Source organism: Eutrigla gurnardus (assembly GCF_963514095.1).
Source record: "Eutrigla gurnardus genome assembly, chromosome: 6".
NCBI lineage: Eukaryota > Metazoa > Chordata > Actinopteri > Perciformes > Triglidae > Eutrigla > Eutrigla gurnardus.
In genome coordinates, this window is record NC_139920.1 from 25618508 (window position 1) to 25631826 (window position 13319).

The 13319-nt window shown below is 41.5% G+C and overlaps 2 protein-coding genes across 2 annotated transcripts; one reads left to right on the forward strand and one right to left on the reverse strand.

Moving 5' to 3' along the window:
• Window positions 1-1564: 1564 nt before the first annotated feature.
• On the reverse strand, window positions 1565-4810 carry aldh7a1 (aldehyde dehydrogenase 7 family, member A1). Its single transcript, XM_084012318.1, has 2 exons — window positions 4730-4810; window positions 1565-3645 (listed from the first exon to the last, which is right to left on the reverse strand). The coding sequence occupies exon 2, from the start codon at window positions 3638-3640 to the stop codon at window positions 2012-2014; it is 1629 nt and encodes a 542-aa protein (XP_083868444.1). The 5' UTR covers window positions 3641-3645; window positions 4730-4810; the 3' UTR covers window positions 1565-2011.
• Window positions 4811-4845: 35 nt separating this feature from the next.
• On the forward strand, window positions 4846-13058 carry actl6a (actin-like 6A). Its single transcript, XM_084012319.1, has 14 exons — window positions 4846-5025; window positions 6022-6098; window positions 7352-7526; window positions 8957-9057; window positions 9358-9455; window positions 9613-9707; window positions 10194-10300; window positions 10889-10978; window positions 11109-11170; window positions 11494-11608; window positions 11749-11829; window positions 12095-12190; window positions 12315-12401; window positions 12511-13058. Exons 1-14 carry the CDS (start codon window positions 5001-5003, stop codon window positions 12589-12591), a joined length of 1290 nt encoding a protein of 429 aa, XP_083868445.1. The 5' UTR covers window positions 4846-5000; the 3' UTR covers window positions 12592-13058.
• Window positions 13059-13319: the final 261 nt, after the last annotated feature.

Here is a 13319-nt window from a genome sequence, read left to right on the forward strand (position 1 = left end):
TGAGTGTAGATGCTGCTGGGAGGATGGCAATGCAGAGAGAGAGAGAGAGAGAGAGAGAGAGAGAGAGAGAGAGAGAGAGAGAGAGAGAGAGAGAGAGATGAGCGAGAGAGAGAGAGATGGAGTAGGAGGTAGGAGGGGCTGCTGAGTGGGAAGGTGAGCATATGGGGGGCATGGAGGATGGGAGATGGAGTAGTATTTCTATTAAAGGGACAGCATTTATTTCTTGACAAGATATGTTAGAAATCCTCTGTTTTTTTTAGTTACAGTATAGTATAGACAAGGTAAGGTAAAGTGCAAGGTAAGATGGGATCACATCACGGTTCTGTGTAAAAAACTGTTTGAAGGGCCCACCTTAAGAAAAAAAATCTGTTTTCTTCTAATGAATATATATAATTTGAATATATAATTCTAAGCATTTATTGGGTAGTTAAATCATAATAGACTTAGCTAAATGTAAAATGTTCCTTTGCCCCCCCCCACCATTTGCCTTACGAGTCATGTATAACATATTCTATTCCATTCATATCCTAACCCTATTACAAAAAAGTATTCATGACGTGCTTACATCAGCTAGTACCAACCGATTTCCACCAATTATATCGTGACATCCATCCATCAATCTGCAACTACTCGCCTGCACAGAGCTGGAGAAGGTTGTGAGTAATCTTTTGATCGATCAAATCAAATCCGTCCCAATGTTATGCCTCGCCTGCCGGAAATACGTCACGATGCAAAAGCTATATGGATAGCTAGACAGTCTGTATATGTAGATCTGTATTAATAATAACAAACATGGAAGCTTTTTTACTGTTAAAATATTACAGCAAATTACCTTTTATTTCCTTCACCAAATAAAGAACAATGCCTTTACCAAGAAAAGAGCCGATATCGGCAGTTTGCTAGAAGTCATTTGATATTGAGGAAGATTCATTGGGGTAGAGGGGAGCTGAAGCATATCCCAGCATGCACGGCGTGGAAGTGAAGGAAAGAGGGTGGATCAGCTGTCAAAGGACATTTTAAAGAAATGGCAAGAAATGTGAACTGGGAGGAAAGCCGGGGTTGATATACTGCTGCAGATGATTGGTGATGAGACTCGGGCGTGTCAGCTGCCGAGCTCAGGAGGAGGAGGAGCCACACCCACAATCTGAGGGATCCCACAGGGCACGAGACAGCAGGGAAACACAAGGAAAGACTTGACTGGCTAAGACATGACAATAGCTGGAGGAATATTTTTCTGAGCTGCATTTAACAATGCTGTGGAAATACGAAAAAATATCCAATCAAGTCAATTGAGTTCCTTTGATTCGAATACAATAAATGTGCTGCAGAGGTGACTTAGCTGGTTGCAATGTTTAGTGTGTGTGTGTGTGTGGGGCGGAGGGGGGTAATAGTTCAGCTTAGCTATTCATTTAAAAAAGTTAAAGTTACTAATCTATCAATAACTTCAATGTATCTTATATGTTTTGCCGAAATCAGTGGGTTTTACTTCTTATTCATGAGTGACAAATGTGAAAAAAACAAAACAAAGGATCATAGAAATTAGTGAAAGAATAGACCGGCCAAATCCAGATCAACCTCCAGTTTTTTTATTTACTCTTTTATTATTAATCCACTTCTTCTTATAGGCTACTATAGATGAAATGTACAATACATTAATGCTGTGAAGGAAGTGCTTCATGACATGTTTCACTAAATTATTTGAATAAAGTCCACTCGAGATTTTCTTCCAAAATAAAGGTTTTTTTTTTTTTTTTACACAGTATAAAGTCAAGTCACTCAAACTCACTTTCTAAGTGCTTGTAGAAAAGTGCACACCAAAACCGTATTTGACCTTTAACACTGAAGCAACAACCACTGACATTGTGATTTAATACAGGGAAAAAAATGACTGACCCCAACTTATTCCAAATTGTTTTAAAATGCAAATTGACCTTTCTGAATGCAGAAATGCAATGACAGATTTCCGATTTTCTGATATTTAGTGTTGGGCTCACTGAACCATGTGAGGGCTTCACTCAAACTTGATTCCCTGGGCCAGAGGAAGATCTTTGCTGTAGTTTATCGTGCAGGTTGAACGCCTCATGTACTGCTTCCATGAGTCGCTGCCAGACTCTCGTCCACCTCCGGTGTGTTTCTCTCCGCCAAAGGCTCCTCCGATCTCCGCTCCGCTCGTAGGAATGTTGACATTCACGATGCCGCAGTCGGATCCTTTGGGCCCCAGCCAGCGGAAAACCCGACCCATATCTTTAGTGAAGATGCTGCTGGACAGGCCCTGCTTGACCTCGTTGTTCCACGCAAACGCCTCCTCTTCGGTCTTGAACTTGAGGACGTACAGTATGGGGACAAAGGTTTCAGTATGGACGATGGGGGCGTCGTGAGCCAGCCCTGTGATGATGGTGGGCTCCACGTAGTTTCCTGGGCGGTCCATCACCTTTCCTCCACAGACCACAGTGCCGCCCTGCTGCTTGGCCTGCTCAATAGCAGCCAGATACTGATCCACAGCCTGCTTGGTGTGCAGAGGCCCATAAAGGGTGGCGGGATCCCAGGGGTCCCCGATGCGCACTTGTTTGTAAGCCTTGGCGACCCTCTCGACCACTGCGTCGTGAAGACTCTCGTGCAGCATCAGCCTCCTGGTCGTGGTGCAGCGCTGGCCGGCGGTTCCCACGGATGCAAAAACGGCAGAGGGAACCACGAGGTTCAGGTCGGCATCCTCGAACACAATGATGGCGTTGTTCCCACCGAGCTCCAGCAAGTTACGACCGAACCGTTCCTGCACCATCATGGCCACCATCTTGCCAACGTGGGTGCTGCCAGTGAACGACAGCAGACCCACCCGCTCATCCTTCGCCATGGCCGTGCCGATATCGGCACCTCCGCAGGTCATGGAGCAGATGGCACCGGGTAGGTTGTTCCGCTCCAGCACCTCGGCCACGATCTTGGAGACTGCAACGCTCGTGAGAGGTGTGGTTGGAGCTCCTTTCCAGAGGCACACATTGCCACAGGTCAGAGCGATGGCGTTGTTCCAGCCGTACACAGCCACGGGGAAGTTAAAGGCTGTGATGATGCCGACAAGACCAACTGGATTCCACTGTTCGATCAGGGCGTGGCCCGGTCTCTCCGAAGGCAGCATGGGTCCGCCGATCATTCTAGACAGACCAACGGCATAATCGCAGACATCGACGTATTCTTGAACCTCTCCCACTCCCTCCACATAGATCTTGCCCATTTCAAGAGACACCAGGCTTCCGAGGACGTTAATCTTGTTTCTAAGTGCATCTCCAATCTGCCTCACAATCTCCCCTCTTTTGGGAGCTGGAATATCTGCCCAGATCTTCCAGGCCTCCCTCGTCTTCTGGACAGTTTCTTCATACTCCGCCATGGTGGCCTGGGTTACTCTGGCAATTGGCTCATTGTTGGCGGGGCAGTATGACGTGATGACCTCCCCGCTGCCTCCCCAGCTCCCGTTGTAAACGCCAGGGTTGTCCTCAGACAGGCCCAGCTCTTTCAGCCAGGAGTATTTGGGCTGGTTGATGAGGAGGCCCGACATGGCTGCTGACTGCTGACAGCGGACAGGTGGAAACGTATTTCTCAACAGGAGCCCGCTGTGACGGGCAAAGGTCAGGGTGAGGCAACGCTGCATGGGTGCTGGAAGTAAAAGAAGTAAAAAAGTTACTTTATAAACGTAAAATAGAACATTAATGACATGTGTATACACTTTTTTTATTACTCGATAATCAACGATATATTATACATTTAATGTCAACTAATCAAATTACGTGACTATTGATTTCAGCTCCAGTTCTGTCAACAGCTGTTTCCAAGGTTAGCGGTTCACTTTCCAATTCAAAGCAATATCTAAGCCAATGCAGGATACAGTGAACAGGTGCTACAGGGAATGAGCACAGTCAACAGGTGCTGACCTGAGACTGCTAATATCAAAATAGGAGCGTATTGTTAAAACACTCTATGAATGCAAACACAAAAGTGTGCTGTAAGACACATATTTAGGCTGAAACGATTGAGCGACACATGATTTATTTGCAACTAACTGTTAATGTTTTCTTAATCTTCAACAATATCAAACAGAATCTCTTTACGTTTTTTTTTTTTTTTTTTTTAAATAGACCAATAGAGAAACACGATATTCTCACATTTAGTTTAATTATAGTTTTATATATTTAGTAGAATAACAAAACATAAGCCACACGCAAACAAATATGTATTTTGACTGTGACCAGTTGTAACAAATAATATTGGATTCGTTTAAGTTTCATTCATAATAGTCTATGGGATTTATATAATCAGAATTCTTCTCGGACTTTTGACTAGTTACTCAATAATCATATCCAATACGCGCATGCGCAATCCACTTCCGAACACCACGAGGCTGTTATAACTTGAATTTACGATATGAAAATAAGACCGTAAACGCCACAAAGACACTGAAATGTGAAGCAAAGGAAAAATGACAGATTTGCGTTTGTGGGATTTCAAGTAAAACACGCCAGTAAGTCATGCGCTAACTTTGCACGATGAAGTGACATGGTCGCCGAGATCAGCGTCAATCTTGTTGAGTCTACTCGACCGTGACTCAAGGTCCTGCGGCCAACACTCGGCGACGTCACCGTGCGGTCATAAAACCTGCTCCTACACCATCCGCACATCACTTCCTAACGATTAAAGGTAAGTTTACGTCACTTGTGTATCAGTTTGTGTTTGTTCCACTCACGTTGATATAAAGTCTGCAGGTCCACGTCCACTCCAGAGCACGGGAAGTACTTGGCAGTCACTTGACGTCTTACGACACGGCTGAAACGGAAGCACTGCTGCTGTGCTGCGTGCTGATTGGCCGGCCGCCTTGACGCAGTGTGGCGCCCGCTTTGTTAGATTGATCCATGCTAGCGAATTCCCTTTGTTGTGATTAACCGTTAGCGGTTGTGATTTTTGCCGTAGTAACTTGCGTTTTCTTTTTTAAAGTTGCTGTTTAGATAATCTAGAGGATGAGCGGCGGAGTGTACGGAGGCGGTGAGTGAGCTCTCGGGAATTAATATGAAACTGTCCGCGTTGCTCCGCTCTGTAGCGTTAGCCAGCCTCACGGCTAGCTAGCTATGCTAGCTATGCTAACTTTTAGACTGAAAGCTCATGCTAGCGTCTTGAATCGGCACGCTTTTTTGAACGTGTGCATGTGTGAACCGGTTAGGCGCGTCGCCTTGTGGCTTGAGCTTAGTGTGTTTGTGCACGTAGCCGCGGTACCGCCGAGCTAGCTGGTAAAGGAAATGAATGAACCCACGAACACATCCAGTTCCGTTTGTGTTATATTGTTGTTGTGTCTGTGATTGAGCCTAACTTACGTTGTGTACTCTTCATTTCGCCTCTCTGTTCACATTCACATTTTCTGAGCTGAAATAACTGAATGCTATTATATGATATTCATGTTGTTATCGCTTGTGATGATAACTATTCACTAGAATTAAAGTTGCATTCAGCAACTGGATCCATGTGCAAGTTATACGTGGTTTTATTACGATATCATAATATCGTAATCCAGTAGAATGAAAATAAAATAAGTAAAATTGCAAATACAAACACTATCCAACTTGAAATAAGTGCCACTTTTGTGATTAGCATATTCATTTCACATGGTTCATTTTTTATTGTAACATAAGAATTTGCTTATTGTACAAATGGGATTCCCTATAAAGTATCAGCTGAGGAGCCCGTTAGAGATAGATCTATCACTTAGGCAAAAATATTGTGGTTTTTTTTAAATTGGTATTTTAATTGCACAGGTGCCATAATCGTGGGAAAGATCACAAGCATGGCAATACCATTAATAACAACACTGGACGAAAGCTTGCTCAAACTGACATTAGCAGATGAACTGTTAGAATGGGGACGTTTTGTGTAGAAGTTAGTTTTAGTATTTGGTTTAGTTAGGTACAGTGAGGACGTAATCTTCCTCTCAGGTGGATCGTTATAAAGAGTTTTTAATCAAATTCTTATCACTTTTTATTTTTGCAGATGAGGTGGGAGCTTTGGTGTTCGATATTGGCTCATACACTGTACGAGCTGGCTACGCAGGAGAAGACTGTCCCAAGGTAAGTGGATTACTCAAATGACCTGATTATGTGTCGTTTTTATCCTTCTGTGCATCTTCATCCACCCTATGGGGGCTACACCAATGTCAAGAAATGAGGGCTGTTACCCTGGAGACAGATGGCATGAATTGAGTTCAGATTTTTATGGAGTGCTTGCTTGGCTTTTGATTTATCTGTGCCTTAGGTAGATATCTTGAATGTGTAAATATGCATTTGATAAGATAAATATCAGAGATGAACACTGATGTCCATACTCCTATTCATTCATGGAATTTCTGTAATATTGGTTGTGTGTGCAAATACCACAGTATGATCTTCCCTGGTCATCAACTTTATTGACAATCATCTTATTATCTTTTATGCTATGTGCCATATAAAGCTTAAACTCACCTTACACTTTACTGTTTTCAAATTGTATATCTTGTTCTTAGTTTACAATGTCACCTCATTAATGTGAGAGGTTACAGTTACAGTTTGTGGTTTTATTGAAGAATAGCTATGAAATGCAATAGTAATCACGCTATCGGTTCTGATTTGGGACGAATGAATATTTTCAAAATGTGATTCCAACAATTCTATTCTTGATTGATTAATTATTAAGTTTCTAAAACATCAGAAAAATGTTGTTTTGTCAACCAACAGTCCAAAACCCACAGATATGGGAAAGGACTGATGATGAATTAATTAACATAGAGGTTGCCAATAGATTTTCTGTCGCTTGACTAAATGATTCGTCAAATATTTGTTTCAGCTCTGATTATAATGTTTAATGTTCCACTCTGTCTTGACCCGAGCTGCAGAAATACTCCCTTTTCACAGAGAACAGTTTGACATGTTCAAGTAGGAAGAGCACATATATAATTCCATTTAGCTGGTTCAGTTTCAGGGTCTTGGACCGGTGCATGCTGGTTCCATGTCATATTGTCATGGCTTACTGGGACACCTGAATAGAACCATTTGATGCTATGACACACACACACACACACACACACACACCTGCTTTTCTTAGTCAGACATTGTTTATGGATTAGTCAGTACAAAGCAAATCATTGCAGAATGAAATGGGGTACTTTTGAACATTTCATAACAGTTGTACTTTTTGTCTTTTAGAAGTCAGAAGAGCATTGCCTCACCTTCAGTTTCACAAAAATGGGATTTTTTGGGAATCTGTGTTCTTATGATTGATATTGGTAAAAGGCGTGTTAGAATGTGTCTTAACTTTTTTCTTTTTTTTTTGTCTCTGGTCGGCGCAGGCGGACTTCCCCACGGTGATAGGTGTGACCCTTGACCGAGAGGATGGCAGCACTCCCATGGAGACGGATGGTGACAAGAGCAAGCAGAGTGGCACAACCTACTATATTGATACCAACCAGTTGAGGGTACCCAGGGAGAGCATGGAGGTCATGTCTCCGCTCAAGAATGGCATGAGTGAGTGATTTAAAAAAATATTTATCTTTAAAAATCAAAATAACATTTGGGGTTTTTAACTGACATTTTCTTGGGTTAGGGTTCGGGAATGACCAGGTTGTTAAAAAATGGGTGGTGTGTTTGTGCAGCGCTGTGAAATGCCACTATTTACAACCCATTTGAACATACATGGATTGTGTGTAAGCACATGGCCATGTGTGACGTAAACTCAATGAATATTTATAATCCAGTCTGCTTGATCCATATCCATAATTGGACTCTTTTGGTCTGACAGTGACTTTGTAGATGAACTCGTCCCAACCCTGACTGACGTATAAATGACTGCTGTTCATTATGAATATTAATGAGATTATTTGAAGACCAAGGCAACTCATTATCATGAGCTCTCCCACCTAAAGTCCTCTTATTGGAAGGGAAGCCCCTCTCCATCATCTTTTTTCCCCCCATTTTTTTTGTACTTGGCTGTATCGTGGATGTGTCGGAGATAAAAAGCCAGATGAGGGTCGCATGTCTTTGGTGATAAACTTGAGCTGTAAAAGAATCACCGTTGGATCATGGATTATTTTCCCATGCTTTGGTCTGAGGTTCAGATTTCCAACTATTTTTTTCTCTGTCCCCATTTTAATCACAACTGTTCAAACTATAATGTTTTACTCAATTTGAAAAAACGATTATCTAAAATTAGGACCATTTAAATATGAACAACTTAAACTTTCTACAATTTTAAAAAGCCTCACATTGTTGGAGCTGGATCCAGTGAATGTGTTTGTCTTTGATATGGGATTAATACATTAATCAGTTGAAGAAATCGTGTTTGATTTTTGTCCCCTTGGGATCACTGCCATCAGCGGATGTGATGCAAGCACTCTGGTGCACTGACCTAGCTGATGATGCTCATCAGAATCTGGTCCAGTGGAGTTTGGCTCTGAGGCTATTTAGAGTCGAGTGTGACACCAATCTTAATTCCAGCAGCACAGCACCTTGGGACTCCGGGCTCCCTGAGGGGGCTGACCTGGAACATCGGTGCCTGATGCTCAAATTATCATCTAAAAAAGCTCATCGACGCTCTCATTTCTCCACCATCTGACCCACTGATGATGATAATCATTTTTTATGACAATTTCTTTATAGGCCTGCAGCCAACACTATAGTAAAGACATATCTTGGGAACGTGGCTTTGTTAATAGGACCTCTATATGTGTTAAGAGCATATATGGGTCATTATCAGTTTAAAATGCAGTTTTTAGTTAAGTGCCCATGAAATACTTTTTATCATTTCCCAAAACTAGATGTAGAATTTGAACTTTGGCCGACTGTTTAGGAAAGATGATTGTTTTCACCTGTATATTTATAATAAATCAGCAATAATCTGACAGGGATTTGACATTTAACAAACCCTGTCCTTGTTTTCTCTTCTATCCCTTCTACAGTTGAGGACTGGGACAGTTTCCAAGCCATTTTGGATCACACCTACAAGATGCACTTCAAGTCTGAACCCAGCCTGCATCCAGTGCTCATGTCGGAAGCATCGGTGAGTCTGAACAACACTGCCTACTTATCCTGCTAGTGTACCAAGGCCAACCAGTATTCACATAGTTATAAATGATCAGCAACCAGTGAATAGTGACAGATTTTCAGTCCTGTTCTGTCTAGAAAAAATAACTTGTTCATTAAAGTACTTTTAGTGGCTGGTGACCTTTTTGTGATGCTGTTTGTTGTAGCTGAAATCCAAATATGATGAGGCGGGGATTTGAAGCGAAAACGTAATATTTTGTGTTGTGCTGACAATAATCATGTTGGGAGAGTCATATTTTCTTTATTGTGTCTGCAGTGGAACACACGAGCGAAACGAGAGAAACTAACAGAGCTGATGTTTGAACATTACAACATTCCTGCCTTCTTCCTCTGCAAATCTGCTGTGCTATCTGCGTATCCTTTACCATTTGAGGCCACGTAGCTAATATGAGTCATTTCATTTCTCCTCTGCTGTTGATAACCGTCTCAGAATATCGATTCTGTCATTTCTGCTGAACAAACGCTGTTTCTGTTGAACTGGATTACATGTCCTTTACTCCGAGTGTCTAAGCTTTGCCAATGGGCGGTCTACGGGCTTGGTCCTGGACAGCGGAGCCACACACACCACAGCAATTCCAGTGCATGATGGCTATGTTCTACAGCAAGGTCAGCAGTTGTCATAAATCATTATTTTAAGTTGGTGATCTACCAGCATATTTTATTTTGTTTACTTGTTAACTAGAGGGGATTAATCACTGAAGAGGAGTAATGGAACATGTACAATCATTCATCGACGCTGTCTTCTATGATTTACGTTGCCATCTACTGGTTGGAGGTGGTAGTTCAGCTTTGTCAATCACGCCAGCTCTTTCCTCAAATATTATTATTCTCTGTCGGTATGAATTATTTTTGGGCAAAAGTAATTCTCAGTGATTTCATTTTTCTTACCAGCAACATAATGCTTTCTGATTCAAAGCTAATGAGGTAATAGTTGCAGTGACAAAAAAGGAGAGAAAATGGTGACGACATGACAAAGTGATTTATCAAGCTGAGCAAGTCCAAACAGAGTGTGCGGTTTATGTGTTATATGTAAACATGCTAGATGTTTTACTGTGTTCCTTCAAGGCATGTGGTGTTTATTCTCTCCGACAGGCATCGTCAAATCTCCCCTGGCTGGAGACTTCATGAGCATGCAGTGTAGGGAGCTTTTCCAAGAGTTAAATGTTGAAATAATCCCTCCTTACATGATTGCATCAAAGGTAAGATTATTTTAGAGATACTCATTTCATGTTTTAAATAATCAAGTAGAAATATTACCTGAAACCCACTGTTTTTTTTGTGTTTTAATAGCATATTTTTGTCGCATCGGGGTTCAGAACACGGGAAGATGGTGTTTGACAAATATTTTTAAATGAACACATTTGTATTTATTAGTTAGTTGTGTTTTGGATGTTATGATAAAAAACTCAGAGTGTGGTAGTGAAATTATTTTTTTCCTGTTATTGTATGAATTGATTTCAGATGTTGCCTGTAAATGTGATTGACTGGCTGTTGGGAACATAAACGTTAAAGCGTATACATTTTTTATATAGGGTGACCATAATGTTGGCGAAGGTCACTCTTAATGACTCGTATAAAAAAGTGTGGAGGCAAAAAAAACCCCAGATTAATAAAGAGAACGAGCCCTAAGTCTGAAGCACACAGGTCCAAGTTAAGAAAATCCTCAAATTTGACCATGGAGGTTTAACTTTACTCTTTACTGTGTTATGTGCCTACAGTCAACATGTGTCCTCATTGCCATCTTCCTTCATACCAGACAATGTCAACCACAGTGTTTGTTATTACAGGATGGAGTGCGGGAGGGATCACCGGCCAGCTGGAAGAAGAAGGAGAAATTACCTCAAGTCACGCGCTCATGGCACAACTACATGTGTAACGTAAGCAGCCAACTCTTCTTCTTCTTGTTCTGCATTTGTTGTCGTCCTTGCAGTTTTAACAGAAGTGTTGCTTTGGTTGGTATATGTTGTGTTGAATGTGTGCCAACCTGTCTTTTCTTGATGTTTTCAGTGTGTGATCCAGGACTTCCAGGCATCGGTGCTGCAGGTGTCAGACTCGCCGTATGATGAACAGTAAGCATTATGGACAACTTACTATGAATTAGGCGATTACGTAGACATTATCCTGTATTTTAAGTAAGGAAACCTTTTATGAAAGGTTAAAATGTCAGCTTCATTCCAAAAACAAAAGTCTGAAGATTCTCAATCATCCAGGTGTTGGTAATCTTTGATAGCTTTATCATAGAAACTGCACTTGCTTTTAGGTTTCCAGTTTCATTTCAATGACGTACTTTTGTATCCTGATATATGATTTCATCACAATGTGATTGAACACAATGCATCTTATTGAATTATTGCCCAGCCCTTCACGTTAGTAACCCCTTCTCTTTCATCAGGGTTGCTGCACAGATGCCCACAGTGCACTATGAGCTGCCCAACGGCTACAACTGTGACTTTGGGGCTGAGAGGCTGAAGATCCCAGAGGGGCTGTTTGACCCCTCTAATGCCAAGGTGCGTGCTTTAATGTGGAGGTAACGGGGCAGCACAAAATAGCTAAACATGCTGCACTAAATGAATAAAGTCATTTATAGTTGCTCAGTGTCCAAATGTGTGAAAATGTAATGTATTGTTGTTTGTTGTGATCGCTTCAGGGCCTGTCTGGAAACACCATGTTGGGAGTCGGCCACGTGGTGACGACTAGCGTGGGAATGTGTGACATCGATATCCGGCCGGTGGGTATCAACATGCTTTAAACACGGGTTACACATTTTTTGGGGGCGTCTGAAATATGTTGTTGTTTGCTTGAGTTACACTTATATTAGTTTAAATGAGGCTGCTGATTAGAATTTTAAATGAATGGGTAAAGATGTGTTGCTGAAGCCTTTTTTGTTGTTGATACATTTTGCCAGGAATGTAGATGAAACATAACACGGTGAGTTTTTTGTCCTCAACATTAAAAACTGTTATTTGCTGAACCTTTTTGACTTTGTGTCTCAGGGTCTTTATGGCAGCGTGGTGGTGACCGGAGGAAACACGCTCATTCAGGGCTTCACAGACCGACTGAACAGAGAACTCTCCCAGAAAACCCCTCCGGTGAGTTAATGCCACCTCTTCCTCCCACATTCTGATTAGCTGCAGCTCAATTTGATTTAAACTCACAACATAAGTATTGATTCACTGCTCAACTTGTTAAAAATGTTTGTCTGGGTTTTTGCAGAGCATGAGGCTGAAGCTGATAGCCAACAACACTACGGTGGAACGCCGGTTTAGTGCCTGGATAGGAGGCTCCATCCTGGCATCACTTGTAAGGACACACACTAGCAGTTAAAATGTTTCTAGAGGAAGTGTGTATTCCTGCCTCTCCTACTTTTTATCCTGATTTACTGAGAATTAACTTTTTCTTCGTCTGCCAGGGAACTTTCCAGCAGATGTGGATCTCCAAACAGGAGTACGAAGAGGGAGGGAAGCAGTGTGTAGACAGAAAGTGCCCTTGATTTGTCCCCCAACCCCACCCTCCATCACCAGCTTTGCCAAAAGCTCCACATCATAAGTTGTTCGCCTCTGACCCCGGACTCAGGAACACCTACGGATGGTCGTTTTTGTTTTGTATGGTTTGTTTTAAGAAAATTAAATAGTTTGAAAATCAGACAAACATCTACAAAGTCAACTGCCACTATGATGAAATAGCGTTTAAGTTCCTTTGTTTATCAATACAGTCAGTCTGTTGCCTTATTCTTGGATTCACTTCAACTTAAAAAAAAAAAAAGCTCTGCAATGTTTCTGCAGAATACTGACACGGTAAAATCTGGGTGATGTTATAATTGGAGGAATGACCTTACTCTTTTGGGGTGCATAATGTCTTCTGTTCATAAGCCTTGTTTGTGGGTAGTAAGTAAGCTCATCTGAGGCAAATCCCAGTCAGTTCTCACCTCAAATAAATCTGTATTTAATTTTCACTTTTTTTATGGTTTCTTGAAGTTGGTTTTTGTTAAATGACTGTGATAAAGGTACAATAGTTTTTCACTTTTACATGTACTTGGTTAATTGAATTCTTTGGAAAGTGTCTTGTATAAATTGCTTATTAAGACTGACGTGGGTTTTTGACAGAACAGCAGGGTTTCATATTGATAACTATCACATCACTGGAAAGTTGCATTCACATATTCTTAAGTTACATCTCTAAACCTTAAATATTGCTCTTATGATTTGAATAAAACATGAC